This window comes from Dipodascopsis tothii (assembly GCF_038497935.1).
Source record: "Dipodascopsis tothii strain CBS 759.85 unplaced genomic scaffold V1510scaffold_9, whole genome shotgun sequence".
Taxonomy (NCBI): Eukaryota; Fungi; Ascomycota; class Lipomycetes; order Lipomycetales; family Lipomycetaceae; genus Neoaidaea; species Neoaidaea tothii.
Genome location: NW_027117993.1, coordinates 310,675 through 328,704, shown reverse-complemented (window position 1 = coordinate 328,704; position 18,030 = coordinate 310,675). Strand labels below are relative to the sequence as shown.

The window sequence follows — 18,030 nt, the reverse complement described above, 5'->3', positions numbered from 1 at the left end:
CGGCCCAGTCGGTGGCTTGCGACGCCGGCGTGGTGGACGCGGACGCAGCGAACGGCTTGGCGGCGTCGTCGTAGATCTCATCGAACCGCAGGAGATAGTGGTAGTCGTCAAAACCGAGCTCGGCGATGCCGTCGGCCAGCTCGTCCAGCTCGTCCTCCTCGACCTCCTCGCTCAGCGCCGGGATCGGGTACTTGCCGACGGCGGCGCTGCCGAGCGACGGCATGCGGCCACTCTTGGCCGGCACGTTCGTCGTCGTCGTCGTGCCGTCGGGGTTGTGGTGGTGGTGGTGATGGTGGTGGTGATGGTGGTGGTGGATCGACGTGGCCTTGGAGTCCTGGCTCTGGTCGTCGTCGACCTCGTCGTCGAGGTCCTCGACCGAGTGCGAGATGGCCGACGACATCGGCGACGTCGACCGCGACGACTGCGAGTACTTGCGCCCGTGGCCGGCGTAGCTCGACACCGACGTCCGCGACAGCGGCGTCGACATGATCGACGTGGCGTTCGACAGCGTCGACACGGTCGACATGGACGACACCATGGACGGCGCCTCGCCGCCAAGCGACGGCGAGTACGGCCGGCGGACGTGCGAGTACGGCACGGCCTTGATCTGCTGCGAGACCGCCTGCCGCCGCTGCGCGGCCGTCACCACGCTGGCCGGCGACGGCGGGACAGACGAGTCGTCCAGGACCGACGGGCTGTAGAGCGACGGCGCGATTGACGGCGTGTAGAGCTCGGCCGAGCCGAGGGCCTCGTGCGACGGCTCCTTGCGGAGGTCGTGCCGGTGCCGGAGGTCGGGAATCGACGGCGTGCGCTGCGCTGCCGGCGTGTACTTGGTGGCCGCCCGCAGGAACGTGCCGCGGGCGAGCAGCGACGTACCGTCGAAGCTGTCGCGGCTGCTGCGGGACCGCGCAGGCTCCTTGGTGTCCTTCACGCAGATCCCGAGGCCCTGGCCGCTGGCGTCCGAGCGCCGGTCGACCGACCGCCGCCGGTACTCGTCCAGCCGGTGGTCGATCGACTGCCGGCGGAGGTCGTCCGGACGACGCTCGCGCGCGGGCGCGTCGCGGCCGTCGTCGGCCCGGCGCTCAGACCGAGCCGGGACGTCAGGAGACGCCGCAGCCGGCTTCGGCGCCTCTGCGACCGAGACCAGCTCGGTCGCGCGGTCCGGAGACGGCTGCGGGCTGCCGTCGAGCGGCGCAGACTCGGGCGGCGTCGGCACGTCGCTCGACAGGTCCTCGGAGGAGCAGTCCTTGATGATCTTCTCGATGGCCTGGTCGATCTGCTCGAGACCGGATCGGCGGATGTCGCTGACGGCCGAGTGCCCTGACGCCATGGACAGCCGCCGATTGGACGCGGCCGAGAAGCCAGACATGCCCGACGCGTTGGACAGCCGCTTCTGGTGCAGCGAGTGCCGCACGCTCTGCGTGCCAGACGAGACGATGCTCGACCGCTTCGAGTCGAGGCCAGTCGGAACGGCAGGGAAAAGCGACGACAGGATGTCGTTCCAGACGCCCGAGTCGCGGGCGCCGGGCTCGCCGGGCTTGCGGCGGTTGCGCGCGGCCGGGTTGAGTGTGCTGTTGGAGCGCGACGGCCGGCCGGAGCCGGTCGTGGACGCGGACGCGGTCGACGAGGCCGAGACCGGGCTCGTCGGCGACGTCGCGGACGCGGACGACGCGCGCGACGGCTGCAGCGGCGACGTGACGGTCGTCGTCGTGGCAGTAGCCGTGGCGGTGGCCGTGACGGTCGTCGTGGTCGTCGTCACGGGCGCGTCCGCGCCCGCGAGCGGCGGCACGGACGCGGCAGCCATGGTCGACGCGGTCTGGTTGGCTGTCGACGAGATCGACGAGAGAATGGCGGCCAGGTCCAGCGTCGCTCGCGGCGTGCGCGGTGTGCCGGGAATGCCCGGCAGCCGAGACACCTGCGCGGCCGACTCAGCGGACGTCGGGCGGACGTTCGGAGCGGCCGAGTTGGGGAGCAGGCCCTCGGCAGGAAGCTGAAAGAGCGTGGGCGGCGGCGCGTCGGGCGTCGCGCGGATGATCGAGGGCAGGTTGCCCATGGTGCGCTGGGTCGCGCTCGTGTCCAGCGCCGGCGGCTTCTGTTTCTTGGCCCGGCCGGGCTTGCGCTGGTTGGTCTGCTGGGCCGAGAGCGTGCGCAGCATCGACCGTGCGACCGACACGTCCAGCGGCGGCAGCGCCTCGCCCAGCTGGTTCGTCGGCACAGACGGCAGGGGCGACGTCGGCGGCGGCGAGATGGTAGCCGGCGAGCCCGCGCGCGGCGACGACGCGTGCCGCTTGGGCGCGCGCGGCGGCGTCGTCTGCGCGGGCAGCGCCGGCAGTGGCCCGGTGGGCGCGTTGGGCGGCGAGGCCGACGGCCGCCGCCGGGGCAGCTCGTGGTCGCTGGCGAAGCTGTCCTGGCGGGCCGACCGCGCGGGCTCGTCAAACGAGATGGGCTCGCGCAGGCCGGTCGTCACGGACGGGGGCAGAATAGACGAGTCGCGCTTGGCACGGTCGTCGGCCGGCGGGCTCCGCGGGCCCGGCTCTGGCGTCGGCACGACCGTGCTGGCGCCGCTTGCCGGCGACGCCAGCGGCGGCGGCAGCGCGCCCGGCGACGGCGTGCCGCACGCCGACAGCGAGCCCAGCGTGGACGGGGTCGGCGGGATGATCCGGATTGGAATCGGCCGCGCCAGCCGGCTGAGCGACCGCGACACGCGCCGATGGTCCTGCGTGTACCGGTAGTGTGTCTGTGCGGTCGGCGAGCGGCGCGAGAGCGTAGGCTTGCGGCGGACAGACGGGCCCCGGCGGAGGTCCTTGGACGGCTGCCGCTGGAGGACCAGCCGGTGGCGGCCCGACCGCGAGTGCTTCTTGATCAGGCCGCGCTGGACGTCGCGGCATTGCTCGGTCGACAGCAGCGCGACCGTGCGCTCGGGCACCGCCAGCGGGGCCTCGGCCGAGAACGAGAACCGGTCGGCGACCCAGACCACGTTCTCGCCGTCGGGCGAGTCCTTCCACCAGCCCGGCTGGCGCTGTGGGGCCGAGTCCGAGTCGTAGTAGGAGAACAGGAACGAGTAAGCGTCCGTCTGGACGTTGGTGTTGGACGTGTAGGTGGTGTTGCTGGTGTGGACCGACGACCGGTCGTCGTCCTCGTCCGTGTTTTTGCGGTTCTGGAGAAGGGACGAGAACGACGACGAGGACGAGTACGAGGGCGTGTGCATGTGGTGGTGGGACGTCTTGGACCGCCGGCGCTCGGTGCTAGGCTGGGACTTGACCGACGCCGCGGGAGACGTGGGCAGCGGCGGTAGCGGCGGCATTTTCTTGGCCGTGGACGAGGATTCGGTGAAGAAGAGGCTCGAGTCTGCGCGTCAGCTTAGGTAATTTCTAGGTAAGCATTCCAAGCGAAGCGCGTCCACATGCGTAAAACTCTAAAAAAATAAACACTCAGGGCAACGCCAGGACCCGCGCCAAATGAGGCTGGCTGCACAAGTGAGACATTGGCCAAGAAGCGGGAAAAAACGCGGGCGTAAACGGAGTGGTGGACCGCGCACCAAAAACCTAGGGTAGAGTGGCTATTTGCAGTTGCAGATAGCCGCAGGTACGACGATGTACGCACGGATGCGCGCACTCGTGCAGCGCACGCCGGCTAGAAATTCAAAGGACGGCCAACGGCGATCGCGCAGAGGTGGACGGCGGCTGGAATGACGCGCGCGCTCAGGGCGCGGCAGGCGGCGGCGGCCAGGGCGCGGGCAGGCCGGCCCCGGCGCCGCCGCGGGGAACTTACCGTAGACCTGGAGCGGGAACGTGGCGCTGGTGGGACTGTTGAACCCACGTGAGCCGGCGCGGGCGCGCGGCGGAAACAGATGCAGGGTGACTGAGGGCGCCGAGGCGGCCGAGGCTGCTCGGACGGTCTCCTCGTCGGCCATCGCGGCCAGCGGCGACAGCGGCCCAAAGGCCAGGGCCGACAGCGGCGACAGCGGCTCGTGCTTGAGCGAGTGATCGGCCATGGCGAATAAACAGTCTATGCGGCGCGCACAACCATTGACCAGGCAATGTCGGCGCCAATTGGAACGGTTCAGAGTGGCTCAGAAACGGCCAAAAAAGGAGTGTTGTCAAAGAGGGACTATCGAGGCATTGACCGGTGGGCGCGGGTTGGTCGGCGCACGCACGCGGGCCGTGGCGGATCGGCTGGTGGCGGGAGATGGCCTCCGAAAGACGTTGCCGGCACGGGTGGGGATGGAGGAAGAGAAGAGCGAGGACGGACGTTTATCAAAGCAAGACATCGACCAGGGCGGTCGTGGGCGGAATATGAAGGAGGAGCGCTAGCAAACGAAAGCACGAGTGAGACAGCGCACCGCAAGGTTTTAGGGCCGGCCAAACGAGTATAGCGGAGGTACGAATGCAGCGGGTGGGAAGCGGTGCAACCTAAAGGTAGCGCCCAGGCGTATGCGGGCGCCTGGGTACAATGCGAGAGCGCCAGGGGTACGAGCCGATACGCCTGGGTACGGTCTGGCGCCGCCGAGCGGGGCTCGCCGCAGCGCTGGCGGCGTGCTGGCGCGGGTAGCGTCTCGTAGCCCGCCGTAGCGCTCGGTACCCGCGTGTACTGGCGGCCGGCGACGGGTACCCGCTCGGCCTGCGACGCGCTCGGGCCGACCACAGCCGCCGTTCTGGCGACCGGCTTGCGGGAGGCCTGCGGTCGCGGCGCGGCCGGTCGCGCCCGGCCGCCGCCGGGGGGCGCGCCCGCCGCCGTCCCCTTCCCCAGCGCAGGCGGCGGGCGGCGCCGATCGGCACGCAGCCGGCGCCGATGAGCACCCTCGGATGTGCAGGTGCTTGTTTGGCGTGGCGTCGACGAGCGCCTTAGGACGATGCCGGCGCCTGCAGGCGCCTGGATACGGAACGGCGCCTGCAAGTGGTCTCGCAAATGAGCCACAGGCACGGCACAGATCGATAGATTAGTACTAACGGGAGAGAGGGAGGGCGCAACGGGGCCCAGGCGAGAGTGTCCATCCCGACAGAGGTAGTCAGGAGCCTGCGATATGCACGCCGGCGAACTTAGTCCCAACACGGATGCGGTGCCTTGCAATAGCTCGCGCGCTACACGTGCGCGCGCTTCCGGAGAAAGCCTAGCGTGTGCATATGAACACTGTATAGGGTCTGGGTCCGCAGGGTATGACATACTGGCGCGCCCGCAACGCCGGACGCGCAGATGGACCCGCCGCGTACAGCCTAGCCGCCTGCCTGCCGTAGACCGCGCGCGGACTCGCGCGCTCTGGGCTCGCCAGGTGCACGCGTCCTAACGTGGCTAGCGGAACGCTCTCATGCGCCGCTAGACCATTCACGGCCATCCCACGACAGCGCGCGCTTGCTTGTTTTGCTCCCTGCCTGCTGCGGGCGTGCGCCGGCCGGCCTACGCCGGCGGTTGGTCACGCCAAGTTGGGATACGGCAAGCTCGCAAATGTACGGGGCGCGTGCTGCCTGCATAGGCGGACCTACGCTCGCGCGCCTGCGGCAGCCCGGCCTGGAGCCCTGCGTGGCCATGCAGGCCGGCCTGTAGATCGTCCGCAGCGGCCGTACGCCCCTCGAGCGACGCGGCCGACCGCGCTGGCGCGGGCACGGACGCGCGACTTGTGGCCGGCCCGTGGCCGCGGCCGCGCACGGCATCCACGCGGCGCGCGCACGGCTCACAGTCGATACGGCGGCCGCAGTCGACGGCCAGCGTGCCCGCCGTGCCAGACCCTGGGACCGCCGTGCCGCGCCCGCCCGCCGTCCGCCGCATCGCCGCGCTACCGGCGCCGCATCGGCTTGTTCGTGGCTGCGGCCACGGCTACGCAGCGCCTAATCAAGTTGGCGTGCTGTCTGCGTCATGCATCGGCGCCATGCCATAACCGGCCGCCAAATAACGGCCGGGCAACCGTTCCGGACGGCCGGGTCTATGTGAGACACCGCCCGCCGCGGCGGTTGGCCGAACACGGTCGCACCAGCGGACCCCGGTGGGCGTGCGCTGCGCCAGCGTCGCAGCCTCGCACGCGCGATCTGACACGCGTACGTCGGTCGCCCGGCGCTAGCAGGCACCATTACCCCGGCGGCCCCCCTATTGCAGCGGATGAATCAGCAGCGACAGCCGCAGTGCCCGATGTGGCCTAGTGAAGAAGCTGTGCGCGTTCTACGTTGCAGCCGCCGGCTGGTAGAAGCTCGTAGTAGCTGCGGCTGACCAGGTGGGCGCTCCGCAGCCGCCGCCATGGGCCCGCCGTGGGCCCGCCCTGGACCCCGTGGGCCCGCCGTGCCGGCCGCGCACCGGCGTACCGCCGAAGCCCCGGATGACGCGGCAGCGCGAGTTGTGGCCGTGGATGTGGACGGCGCACGCGCGGGGGCGCCCGCGCCGTCCGCGTCGCCGTGCACGGCAGCAGACCGGACGAAGCCGGCACAATGCCGCAGCGCCGGCCGTGCGACGCCCGTAGCGTGCTCGGTCTCACCGGCCCAAGCCTTCGCGCGGCCCGCCCAGTCTGAGCCAGCACTATTGGCGCGAGCCATCGCGCGCTACCTGGGCATGTGACGCCACCGGGGCTACGCAGAAGCAGTCCATGAAACGCCCACGCAAGCTATCATGCTTTATAGCCGCTGGTGCGGCGGACTGCGCAGCAGCCGCGTTGGTGGCCCCAGCACGCCCCGCTGCGCGCGCAGCAGACGATCCAAGGGCGCGGTAGCCGCCATCGCTGCCCTCGCCGCGCCCGCGGCCGGGTAGACCGGGACCGCGCCACAGCTGCGCCGCGGTCCCCGCGCCCGCCGTCGGCTGTGCCGTAGCCGCTCGCCGCCGCCGCCGCCGCCGTCCGCGGCTTCGACGCGCGCGTTCTAGCTCCAGATTAGGTTCTATCGGCGGGGCCGGCCGGCCGCCGCCGCCGCCTCCATCTGCGCCTAACGCGCCCCCAGACAGGCATGTCAGTGGCCACGAAAGCTCGATCGATCTCGATCTCGCGCTAGAGTACGTCTGCGGGCGTGCGCTAGTTGGCGTCGGTGGCTTCCACTCGCGTCGCCCTAAACTAGCGCGCGCCAGCTGCATATTTAGCTGCATTGACTGCGCCAACCGCGCGCGGCTGCTAGCTACCGCTCACGGCAGCCCTTGCTTCCGTGCAGCTATCCCTCGTATTTGGGCGGCGACGTTGGCCACCTGACACGGCCGCGGCGGCTGTGCTTGGCCGCAGCCTGCCAGGCTAGCACGACGGCCTGTCGTCTGGTCTGCTCCCAATCCAGCTGAGACTGTGACGTGTCGGCCGGTGGTGGGCCGGCCGGCTAGCCCCTGCGGCCGCCAAGGGCGGCTGACGAACAGCGTCGGGACAACGCCCGCCCGCGCTCTCACGTGACTACGCGTTCGTTGTCCCCTTTTGGGAGATTGCCGCCCCTGTCGTTCAGCAGCCGGCGGCTACTCGTCGGCCGCGACGTCGCGACGTAGCTCGGGGCGGCCTCGCGCGGCCGGCAGACCACGGCCGCGGCCGCGGCGACCGTCGGGGGCGGTGGGCTCCGGGTGGAGTTTTGGTGGGCGGCAGTTAGCGGCGGCGGCAGCATGCAGCGTAGTCGCAACTTCCCCGACAACGTCTAGTTCGCGCCAGCAGATCGGCGGCAGCGCACGGCTGGCTGACGGCTGCTGACAGCGGTGGCTGCGTGACAGCGGCTGCGTGACAGCGGCTGCGTGACAGCGCTACGTGACAGCGGCTAGTAGGCTCGGCGGCGCGGACGGCAACTCGGTGCGAGCCCGGAGGAGGCCGGCGATCGGCGCCGGCTGGTAGGTCACGCAGTACGCGTTTCGCCAAGCGAGATAAGATCCCCGCGAGACGATGGCCGGCTCCTGACCCTCCTGGTGGGTTCCGGGCGGCCGCGGGCGGCTGCGGGCGGCTGGAGAGCGATGTGGGCGGCTGGACGGCCGCGGCGGCGTGCGGCTCATGTACCCGCTGTTCGGTGGCGGCGGCGGCCAATATCGACCCGGGCGCACACGCCGCACACGCCGCGGCGCACGGCCGCGGCCGCACGTGAGCGCAGCGCAGCCTGGCGAGCAACCCCTGGTCCGAGCAGCCGGCCGTCGGCCTGGCTCCGGCAGGCGATCATTTGTCAGCCCGGCCAGGTTCACAGGGGTCACTTGACCGGCGGGGCGCGTGGCCGGGCGCAGCCGGGCGATGTCCTCGCAGACGTGCTGATCTTGGCCCCTGCGGGCTTTTGGCGGGGCCCGGGCAGTCGGCCGGTCGTTGTTCTCCGGGTGGAGATCGCTACGCGAAAGCTTAACTACACGAACCGAGTCGCGGTTCTCCCACCCACAGGCCCTCGACGACCAGCGTCCGACCGCCGGCCGAGCTCGCGTGGCAACCGGGCGGCGTCTAGACGAGGACCCTGACAAATCAGGGCTGGGCGGCGATCGTTGAGGGGTATAAAGCGCAGCAGGCCGCATGGGCGGTGGCAGCATGCATCTGTGACGACATTGCAGACATGGCCTACCGACTCGAGGACTACCTGCAGGACATCGAGGCGCTGTGTGACAGCGCAGGAGTGCCCGTGGCCAACGCGCCCGACACGCTCGGGCTGGGCGACGAGGCTACGCCGCTGCTGTACGGTAGCTCGATGTCGAGCACAGACTCGGCGGCCGCGGCGGCGAGCTACGGCTCGTACGACCCCTTTGCGGACACGTCTGTGCCTGTGCCGGCCGAGCTGGTGGCGATGGCGGCCGGCACATACGCCGGCGGGCCGCTGCTGACGGAGAACATGTCGACGAACCACCTGCTGTCGCTGCAGAACCAGCAGTACGCCATGGCGCAGCAGATCGAGCAGGCGCAGCTGGACAGCCAGCTGATGGGGCTGCTGGCGTCGGCGCCGATCCCGGTGGCACAGCCGGTGGCTCGGACGGTGCAGCCGCCGACGCGGCCGCGGCCGATGCCGGAGCTGGTGTTTGAGCCGAGCGAGTACCAGGCCAAGCTGAACGAGGCGATCGCGAACAAGCGGTACGTGATTTAGCGTGCGGCGGGCGGCGGTCTCCGAGCCGCACCATGTCTCACCCGAGCCGCGGCGGTGGTCCGCGACGGCGGCCGCCGCGGCGCGCCGCGGGTACCTGCATCGCGCCAGAGCGCCGCGTCGTGCGACGCTGGTGCTACCGTCCGGGTCGCGCCGGTGCGCCGGGCAGCCTGCTGACCAACGGTGACTAAGACCCGGCCGGACGGCGCGTCCGATCTGCCGGGCCGGCTTGGCGTCCCGCGCCGGCCTGAACCATCACGTTGCATGTACCATAGTCAATCAAGCCTATGCGAAATGTCGCACATACGCCGCGGCCAGCGCGCCGGGTCGCCCAGTCGGGAAGCATGGCGCGGACCCAGCGCGCCGGACCCGCGCCGCTGGGTCGCGACAGCCGCGCGGCGCTCCCGCCAGGGGTCATAATGGCGTCCCTGGCGTTTGTCAGTAACGCGTCCGAAATAGTGTAATGGCTAGCACGGTCCGCTCTCACCGGGCAAATCGGGGTTCAATTCCCCGTTTCGGAGAACCTTTTTGCGCCGGTGCGTCGGGTCACGTGACATCTGCCAAAAATCAGCCGACCCACGACTCCTCGCGACCATTCCTCCATCAATTGCCGTCGAAATGAGAAACCAGGACAGAAAGGTCGCCGTCGTTACCGGCAGTAACTCCGGCATCGGCTTCGAGATCGTTCGCCGGCTGCTGGAGTCGCTCCCCGCCGACACCCCGATCACGGTCGTCCTCGTCGCCCGTCATCTGTCCAAGGTCACCGCGACCGTCGACCGGCTGCGCAGCTACGAGGCCTCGCACAAGTACCTTGTGTTCGACTACGTGCTCATGGACCTCGGCTCCCTCACGACCGTGTACGACGCGGCCAAGCAGCTGCGCGAGCGCTACACCAAGATCGACTACCTGTTCTGCAACGCCGGCGGCTCCGACTTCACCGGCATTGCCTGGTGGCCAGCGACCAAGCAGGTGCTGGCCGACCCGGTCGGCGCGGCCACGCTGCCCGTGTACAAGCTCGAGCGCACCGGCCGCGTGTCCGAGGACGGCGTGGGCTGGGTGTTCCAGCTCAACGTCTACGGCCACTACTTCCTGGCCAAGCAGCTGCTGCCACAGCTCCGCGGCGGCCGCGTCATGTGGACCTCGAGCATCGAAGCCGACCTCGGCAACTTTGTGGCCGACGACGTCACGTTGATGCACTCCAACATGCTGTACGAGCGCACCAAGAAGTACCAGGACCTGCTGCACTACACGCTGGAGCCGCTGTGGCGCAAGCAGGGCGTGCGCACGTTTCTGACGCACCCGGGCATCTGCGCGACGAGCATCTTTGCGGCCCACCTGAACTGGTTCTCGTCGCTGGGCATGATCCTTATGTTCTGCTTTGTGCGCATCCTGGGCAGCCCGTGGCACGTTGTGGACCCCTACAAAGGGGCTCTGGCGGCCGTCTGGGCGGCCACCGAGGCCGAGTCGCCGGCGGCCGGCGAGTACAACCTCAAGCATGGCACAGCGTCGTCGACGTGGTACGGCGGGCCGCCGCGTGTGCTGACGACGCCGCTGGACGAGTCGACCGAGGACGGCAAGACGCTCCTGGCCACCCTGGACGAGCTGTACGCGAAGGACGTCCGTCGGATAGAGAGCAAGATTATATAGTGGGATGCATAGATATGTACAACAGATTGCTAGAACGTGAGACGCTCGAGCTGGCGGTGGACGCCGGCGGCGGTGACGGGCGGCGCGTCCGGCGCGCCGGCCTCGCCGACCTCGATCTTCGGCCGGCCGCGCTCGAGGCCCTCCAGGAGCACGCACGCCTTGCACAGCTTGTTGGACGAGATGTAGCCGCAGCGCTGGCACCGGCCAGCGGCCCGGCCCGGCCGCGCCTTGCGGCTCAGCTTGAACGTCTCGCCCGAGTGAATGATGTCGATGATCGAACTTGGCCGCACGGTCTCGAGGTTCTTGATCATGGCCCGGGCCGTCCCGCGGAACGCGTCCGGCGAGTAGATGCACTCGGTCGAGAAGTAGTCGAGGCCCTTGTAGTGCGCGTAGAGCACGATCTCCTTTTCGTAGGCGTACTTGAGCGGCTTGGACCGCTTGACGTCCGAGCTGTCCGAGCCGGTGACGATGTCCGTGCAGCGGTCCAGCCGTGCCGTGTCGCCGCGGAGCAGGTTCATCATGATGGTCTCGGCCATGTCGTCGGCGTTGTGGCCGGTGACGATGTGGCGGATCCCGAGCTGGATCGCGCCGCGGTCGAGCGCCTGGCGGCGAAACACGCCGCAGTACGTGCAGTTGTTCTTGTTGCCGATCTGGTCGACGATGCTGTCCATGCTCCAGCCGTTGTAGAGGCTCTTGTAGCTCACGATCTCGAGCGGCATCGAGTACTGGTCCTTGTTGCGCTTGACGGTCTCGAGCGAGTCGTCGCGGTAGCCGGTAATGCCCTCGTCGATCGAGAGCAGGTGGAAGTCGACGCCGTAGTCGTAGCGCTCGTTGAGCGTCTTGAGGACGTGCGCGAGCACGGTCGAGTCTTTGCCGCCGGAGGCGCCGATGGCGACCTTTTCGCCGCGGTAGAAGAGCTTTGTGGCGATGATCGTGTTGTGGATCTCGGTCTCGAAGACGTCGAAGAAGCAGGGCTTGCAGATCTTCTGGAGCGTCTTGGGCCGCCGCAGCGACGGCTTGCGCTCGTGGCAGAGCTCGCACGACGACGACATTGCGGACGGAGAGGACCGAGGCCGGGGAAAATTTGGACAGGGTTGGGGCGGCTGGAACTTCAGGGTTGGGGCGCGCCGCGCGTCGTGCGGCGCAGTGCGACCCGCGCCGGCACGCCGACCCGACCCGCCGGCGCGCCCCGGCCCGGCCCGCAGGCGGTGCGGCTCGTGCGGCTCGTGCGGCTCGTTCGTCGCCCACCCATCTCGTAATATTACATACAGTACAACAAAAAAGCCCGGCCGCAGGCCTGGGCGTCAGCAAGCAGCAAATCGGCCTAGCCTCAGCCCTGGAGCTTGCGCTTCTCGCCCGTCCGAGCGTGCGCCGGCACGGCCGCGTCCGGCGGCCGCGGCCGACCCTGTCCCGCCGCCGAACCTCGCTGCCGGCGCTTCCACTCGTCGCGGATGCGGTCCTTCGACGCCAGCAGCTCCTCCTTGGTCACACCGTCGCGGATGCTCTCCACGATCTTCTCGACCACTGAGATGTGGTTCGGGTGCAGCTTGTCGTCGCGGAAGCGCATAAAGTGCCATGTGTTGTTGTCGCGGTCCATGACGCACTCGACGATCCGGTGGTCGAGCGGCTCGTTGCGGGCCTTCATCTTGTCCCACTCCTCCGGTGTCAGCTGGAGCTCGGCGAACGGCTTGTAGTTGTCGCCGCCGCACCAGACAGACAGGTATGTCGTCGGCTGGGAGTCGTAGTCGATGTAGGGCTCGTCGTTGTCGTCCTGGTCGTCGGCCGCGCGCGGCTGGCGGAAGTCCTCGTCCTCTGTCTCGTAGTCGTCGTCGGCCGCGCCCGGCGTGTAGATCGGAAAGTGGAGGGTCATGCGGAAGTCGATCGAGTTCTCGTCCGGCGGCTTCCACTTGAGGATCTTCTCGTCCGAGCCAAACACGTACGGCATCAGCCGCGACGTGAAGATCAGGCCGTCGCAGCCGTGCTTCAGGTTTGGCACGATCTCGTCCCACAGCTTCGTCAGCGCATACGAGAATTCCATGTCCTTGAACCCGACCACGAACGGGAAGAACTCGACCTCGTGGGGATACGACTTGCACAGCTGCTCGTACGGCTTGTACACCAGCTCGCGGAAGTAACCCAGCCGCTTGTCGAGCGTGCGCTGCACGAGCAGCTTGCCGTCGATCACGAGCGAGTCAAACACCAGGAACTTCATGACCTTCTTGCCGTTGCCATAGTCGTCCATCACCAGCTCTCCGTCCACCAGGCAGTCTGTGTGGAACCGCGAAATGTCCTCGGCCAGCGGAAAGTGCAGGTTTTGGACGTAGTAGTAGTCGTTCTTGCGGTCGATCAGATATACCGCCTCGGCGCCGTTGAACGTCGTCATGTACATGATGCACCGGATCCCGTCTGATTTCTCGCACACAAAGTAGCTGCCGTCAGCGCGCCCGTGGTCCCACTTACTCTTCGGCCGCCAGGTTCTCGACAATGTGCCGCTTGGCAAACGACACCGGTTGGGCGCCGGGGAACGAATACGCGTTGCGCTGCAGCAGACGGGCTACCTGCTGCCGCAACGTGTGGGCGACGTCCGGCGGCGCCTTGACCCCCGGGATCGAGGGCACCGATGATCCATCAGTCATCCTGAGCGTCGAGCCTGCCGCCGGGCTTCGGTTGTTGATCTAGGGATGGATGCTGGCTGGAGTGTGGTCGCTCGATGAGGTGAGTCGATTTTTTGTGATGTACGCTTTGGTAGTTAACTGGCCACCGATGCCGACGCGGCCGGAGAGGCAATTGCGCACGCTGCCGGACGGGAATGGGCCCGAGACGACGGTGACGGCTGTCGCGCGTGCGGACGGTGCTGGCTGGGACGCGGAGGGCTGTAGACGCAATGGTCAGGCGAACTGCGGGGTTGTGAGGCGGCCGACAGAGGCGGCCGGCCAGCGGCTGCCAGCGAAATTTCTCGCCGAACTGGACACGACCTGGAGTTCCTGAGACGGCCAGAGACGCCCATGCTGGCCCGGCAGGCTGCGAAGTGCGCGTGAGAGGCGCCGGCTTTGGAGATACGCCCGGGCGCCTTGTTGCCGGCTGTTTGCGAGGAACCGGGCGAAGCCGAACGCGGAGTGCGCCGGCCGGCGGACGACGGCTGTCGGCAGCGACAGCGAGCGTAGATCGGCTGTACTATCAACAATCCTGGCGGGTTGCCGGTGAAACGGACGCGTGGATCCGGGGTGGCACATGAGCCGCACCACATGCGGCTCAGTTTTGAGCCGCACACTGCGCGGCGCGGTACTGCGCCGCACGCCATGCGGCGCAGCGCCGCATACTACAGGGCACGAGCCGCACAGAGCGCGGCGGACTACGGTCTGCGGGACGGTGGTCTGCCCGGCGCAACCCGCACTAGCGCGCTGCAGATCGCGCACGCGACGTCGGCCGACAAAGTTGCCAGCGACCGCCGCTACATGCCCCCAGCAGCGTCGGGGTGCGGGCCTCTCAGCCGCACTACGCGCGGCGTATGTTACCCGGGCTCCCAGAAATCGGGGCCGATCTCGATCGGATCGTCCGTGCGCGCATGTGCAGATAGCGCCACGGGCCCTTGCATGAAGGCGCAGGGGCATGCGGCAGTACAGACAGGAAGAGCATGGTGCATTCTAGTCCCATAACCAAGCGGCATTACAACATTAGATCAGGAAAGCGGCAGAACAAAAGCGTACAAAGACAGCGGCAAACGAGAAAAAGGTGAACAAGAGCGCCAATACCGAAACCAGGCCGACCCAATTTTAGACAAATATCCAGAAGCGTGAGCGTACCAAACGTAAAAGATGCAGCGGCTAGACCCCGAGCTGGCCGCCGACCTCGAGCTTGGCGCCGGCCGCCGGCGGCGTTGGGGCCGGGTCGAGCCCGTCAAAGTTGAGGTGGCGGCGCGCTCCGATCGCCGCTGCACCTTCGCGCTCCGAGCGCATGTGTTCCGGGCGCCACTGGCCCTGGGCCGGGGACGGTGTGAAGATGTTGACGTACTCGGCAAAGTTGAACGCCTGCGACGGTGTCTGCGGCGTTCCGGCGGGTCCGAGAACGCCGGTGGCGGGGCCGAGCGTGCGCGCCGAGCCGAACGGCGCGGCCGCGACCGGCGGCGTGCCGGCCACGCCTGTGGTGGCGCCAAGCAGGCCCGCACGGCCGGGCGTGTGGAACGACGAGCGCTGGGCCGGCGACGGCGACGTTGCAAGGAACAGCAACAAGTCGGCGCCCTCCTCGCCTGTCTTAGGCAGCGAGAACTGTGGGGGCGGGGTTGCGAACGTGCCGGTCGTCGTCGGGGTGCGCGACGACAGCGACGATGTGAGGGTGGTGTACTTTGGCGGCGGCGTGCGCGGCGGCGATGTGCTGGCGCCGGCCGGCGGGGCCGAGGCGCGTGTCGGGACGGGTGGCGCGTCCGGTAGCAGACTGGCGTCGAGCACCTTCTTTCTGCGGCCGCGCCGCTTGCGCGGCGAGACCGAGTCCGGCGGTGCCAGCGGGTAGCTGTCCACCACACCGGGGTAGACCGGCGACGACTGGTTGAGCCGCACCGGGCGGTCGTGCGTGTCGAGCAGACGCAGGCCGTCGGGGTCCTGCATCAGCGTGTAGCCCGCGAGCGGGTCCGCGCCGTGCGGGTTCGTCGACAGTGTGCGCGAGCGCTTGCGCGGCGTCTTCATCACGGCACCCGTCGCCGGAAGCAGCGGCCCGTTCAGCGCGGCCGCACCGAGCTTGGTAGGCGACCGTCGCCGCGATACCGGCCGCCGTGCGTTCTCCTGCTGGCCGGGCACGCGCGCTGCCGCCGGTAGCGTCGGCAGCGGCGGCGGGAAGTACTCCGCACGGACCGGCGAGGCGCCCGCAAAGGGCTCGGGCTCGTTCTGCAGCAGCTGCTGCTCAGCACGCACCTTGGGCTCGATCGAGTCCAGGCCGAGGTTCTCCCATCCGCGCTTGGTTTTGTACGAGGCCAGCGCGAGTCGGTTCTTGAGCAGCCGGGTGATCTGCCGTCAGCACAGCCGGTGCCGTCACTTACCCGGGACACGTGTGCTCGGTGGAGCACAACCTTCTCGACGGCCTCCATGCGTTTGTCGTCGCCCCACGATGGCGAGGGCATGGCGGCGGGCGGCGACGGCTGCTCGAGCGGCACACGCGCGAGCATGCGCGCGGGAATGGCCCGCGGCGGACCGGGGGCGTCAATGGCCGCGGCAGCGGCCGCTGGTCACAGGCTGGTCGGCCGTACCAGGACGGCGCCACGAGCGTGGGCGCGGACACGGGCAGCGGGAGGAAGCGAACGCGCACAGAGACGCTGTGGGTGGAGGCGCGGGCAAAGAGAGGCGTTGCAGGCGACAACCGGATGGACACGCGCAAGGACAGGAGGTAGGTTGGCTACTAGGAAGCAGACGAGGAGCGAAACGCGACTTTTTTTTCGTTTTGTGATTTTCGGAGGCGGGCGAAACGGCGCGGCGCGTTACATAAGCCTGCGCTTAAGGCGGCAGACGAGCAGCCATATGCTTACATCGTGATTAGGTCAGCGGCGCGTGCGCCGCGCGCCAGGTCCCTGGTCCCACGCGCTACGCCTGACCCGGCTAGGTGGGTGCGCGGACGCGCCTGGCCGCGGGCGTGCGATACCACGCCCACGGCCATGGCCGTGGATCCTACAGCCGCACCGCCGGCGGCCGCCGTCGGCCACGTCTCTGGGCCGCGGCCGCCGCATGGTGTACGGCGATCGGGGGGGGGGGAATGCGGCTGCCACGCGGATGGTACACGGCACGGCCGACGCTAGGCGGGACCGCGTCTGGTTGACCTCCTGGCAGTAGCGCAGCGAGAGATGGTGAGTGACAGAGGCCGCGATGGGGGTGTGTCCGGTGCCGACGCTGGCGACAGTGCAGACAGCCGGCAGCGACGGCACCGCGCGGCCGCAGCGGCGGCTCACCGGATGGTGGCCGCGGTCCGACAACAGCCGCCGCTGCTTGCTACGCGGTCCGGCCGCACGGTGTTCCTGCGTGCTGGGCCTGGTCCGCCCTTCGGGCGGACCCGTCCGGACCGAGTCGGACTCGGGCGGCCTCTGCCCGCCCGCCTGACCCAGCTGAGCCACTCCGGACATGCGGACTGGCGGACCCAGTCCGCTGCCGCGGACCCGGTCCGCCGGCTGCCTGCCGACCGTCTGGGCGCTCCGACCAGCCACGTCCCCTGCCGCAGTTTCAGGAGCAGCGCTATACCGACTTCCGGATTTGTGCCCGCGCCGACCGGCACTATCAGCGGTCGGTCACACCGCGCGTATGCGCTAGCTAGCCAGGCCCTTCTCGCGCCCGTACGGCGTAGGCAGGCGGCCGGCCGGGAGATGTGCTGTCGTCGAGGTGGCTGGTTCGCGACGAGCGCCGGTGCCGGCGCTGCAGAGCCCGCGGCCCGTACAAGCGACGGCGCATAAGCGCCCGCCGTGACCTATCGGCAGTGGCCTCCGGGGAAACAGCCGGCTTCCGGTGGGCTAGAGGTGGGCGCGCAGCTAGTCGTGCCGACCACCTGCCGATACGCCGTCTCGGTGTCTGTTCGCCAACGTGATGGCTTCAATGATCGCCATCAGCGCTGCGGTCTGATCTACGGAGGCCGGCCGCGTGGGTCACCGCGCCAGTAGGGCCCCAGCGTTCTGGATCCGCTCGGCTGCATCGAGAACGAACGAGATCTGCGACTAAACAATGGCTGTGACTGGGTGCAAGGCTGAACACAGTCAGGCTAATGCCAGCACCAATCGTGATTGTCCAGTGCTGACTTTGGGTGGTTCGCGGTGACTTGGGCTTCGTTCTGTAGTGTGTGACGCTGCGTGCGATCGCAACCGGTAAACACAACCGCGTTCTTGAAAGGCCGGCGATGCTGGTAGACAGTAGCGAGGATGCTTCCAGACGTTAAAGCCCGTCGCTAGCGATCGCTAGAGACCCATAAAGCCCGGCGCTTTCGGACAGCCGACGGCCTGCAGGCTTTGGCTTCGGCTGCCGGTCAAGGCCTGTGCGCAGCTACGGCGACCGCCCGGCGTTGGTGGCACCATACCGCGTCCGTGAGCGCGTCCGTGAGCGCGTCCGATGGAGGCAATGAGTCTCGCGTACGGTAGGGACTGCGGTCCGGCGGTCTGTAGCCAAGAGCCTTGAACACCCCGTGAACAGGGTCTGTGTGGGTGGGCCGGCGTCTGCCGTGAACGTGGTGGCTACCTGCAGACTGCGTGGTCAGCAGACCCGCGCCGTCCCCTTTACTCTTGGCTTTGCTGCTTTCCCGCGGGTTTGCAAAGCCAGCTCGGAACGGGCGGGCCCCGGCCGGACAGCCACAAATGGAGTCCGCGGCGGAAATTGGATATCCGCGGCGGCCACGGCGGCCACACGTGAGATTACAACAGAAATGAGGTGCAATGCGGGGCGCGGGT

The 18,030-nt window shown here is 68.7% G+C and overlaps 5 protein-coding genes and 1 non-coding gene across 6 annotated transcripts; 3 read left to right on the top strand and 3 right to left on the bottom strand.

Moving 5' to 3' along the window:
- Window positions 1–1,099: 1,099 nt before the first annotated feature.
- Window positions 1,100–2,254, top strand: V1510DRAFT_414492 (uncharacterized protein). The gene has a single exon (XM_066933433.1). The coding sequence runs from the start codon at window positions 1,251–1,253 to the stop codon at window positions 1,992–1,994; it is 744 nt and encodes a 247-aa protein (XP_066789956.1). The 5' UTR covers window positions 1,100–1,250; the 3' UTR covers window positions 1,995–2,254.
- Window positions 2,255–9,427: 7,173 nt separating this feature from the next.
- V1510DRAFT_t91 lies at window positions 9,428–9,499 on the top strand. The gene has a single exon. It is a non-coding gene; the product is annotated as a tRNA-Glu (tRNA).
- A 9-nt stretch (window positions 9,500–9,508) lies between these two features.
- Window positions 9,509–10,680, top strand: V1510DRAFT_414486 (uncharacterized protein). Its single transcript, XM_066933432.1, has one exon. It carries the CDS (start codon window positions 9,597–9,599, stop codon window positions 10,623–10,625), a length of 1,029 nt encoding a protein of 342 aa, XP_066789955.1. The 5' UTR covers window positions 9,509–9,596; the 3' UTR covers window positions 10,626–10,680.
- Window positions 10,655–11,677, bottom strand: V1510DRAFT_362844 (uncharacterized protein; the record flags this gene model as incomplete). The annotated part of the gene is made up of 1 exon (XM_066931106.1): window positions 10,655–11,677. The coding sequence occupies one exon, from the start codon at window positions 11,675–11,677 to the stop codon at window positions 10,655–10,657; it is 1,023 nt and encodes a 340-aa protein (XP_066789954.1).
- A 242-nt stretch (window positions 11,678–11,919) lies between these two features.
- On the bottom strand, window positions 11,920–13,374 carry V1510DRAFT_327600 (mRNA capping enzyme, catalytic domain-containing protein). The gene is made up of 2 exons (XM_066930802.1): window positions 13,086–13,374; window positions 11,920–13,054 (listed from the first exon to the last, which is right to left on the bottom strand). The coding sequence occupies exons 1-2, from the start codon at window positions 13,259–13,261 to the stop codon at window positions 11,956–11,958; spliced, it is 1,275 nt and encodes a 424-aa protein (XP_066789953.1). The 5' UTR covers window positions 13,262–13,374; the 3' UTR covers window positions 11,920–11,955.
- An 871-nt stretch (window positions 13,375–14,245) lies between these two features.
- Window positions 14,246–16,180, bottom strand: V1510DRAFT_414479 (uncharacterized protein). The gene is made up of 2 exons (XM_066933431.1): window positions 15,655–16,180; window positions 14,246–15,622 (listed from the first exon to the last, which is right to left on the bottom strand). The coding sequence occupies exons 1-2, from the start codon at window positions 15,778–15,780 to the stop codon at window positions 14,450–14,452; spliced, it is 1,299 nt and encodes a 432-aa protein (XP_066789952.1). The 5' UTR covers window positions 15,781–16,180; the 3' UTR covers window positions 14,246–14,449.
- Window positions 16,181–18,030: the final 1,850 nt, after the last annotated feature.

Coding starts and splice junctions, on each gene's coding strand:
- V1510DRAFT_414479 (XM_066933431.1), bottom strand. CDS start 15,780: ATGCTCGCGCGTGTGCCGCTCGAGCAGCCGTCGCCGCCCGCCGCCATG. Junction 15,623..15,654: donor ACCGAGCACACGTGTCCCGG/GTAAGTGACGGC, acceptor TGCTGACGGCAG/ATCACCCGGCTGCTCAAGAA.
- V1510DRAFT_327600 (XM_066930802.1), bottom strand. CDS start 13,261: ATGACTGATGGATCATCGGTGCCCTCGATCCCGGGGGTCAAGGCGCCG. Junction 13,055..13,085: donor GAGAACCTGGCGGCCGAAGA/GTAAGTGGGACC, acceptor CGCTGACGGCAG/CTACTTTGTGTGCGAGAAAT.
- V1510DRAFT_414486 (XM_066933432.1), top strand. CDS start 9,597: ATGAGAAACCAGGACAGAAAGGTCGCCGTCGTTACCGGCAGTAACTCC.
- V1510DRAFT_414492 (XM_066933433.1), top strand. CDS start 1,251: ATGATCTTCTCGATGGCCTGGTCGATCTGCTCGAGACCGGATCGGCGG.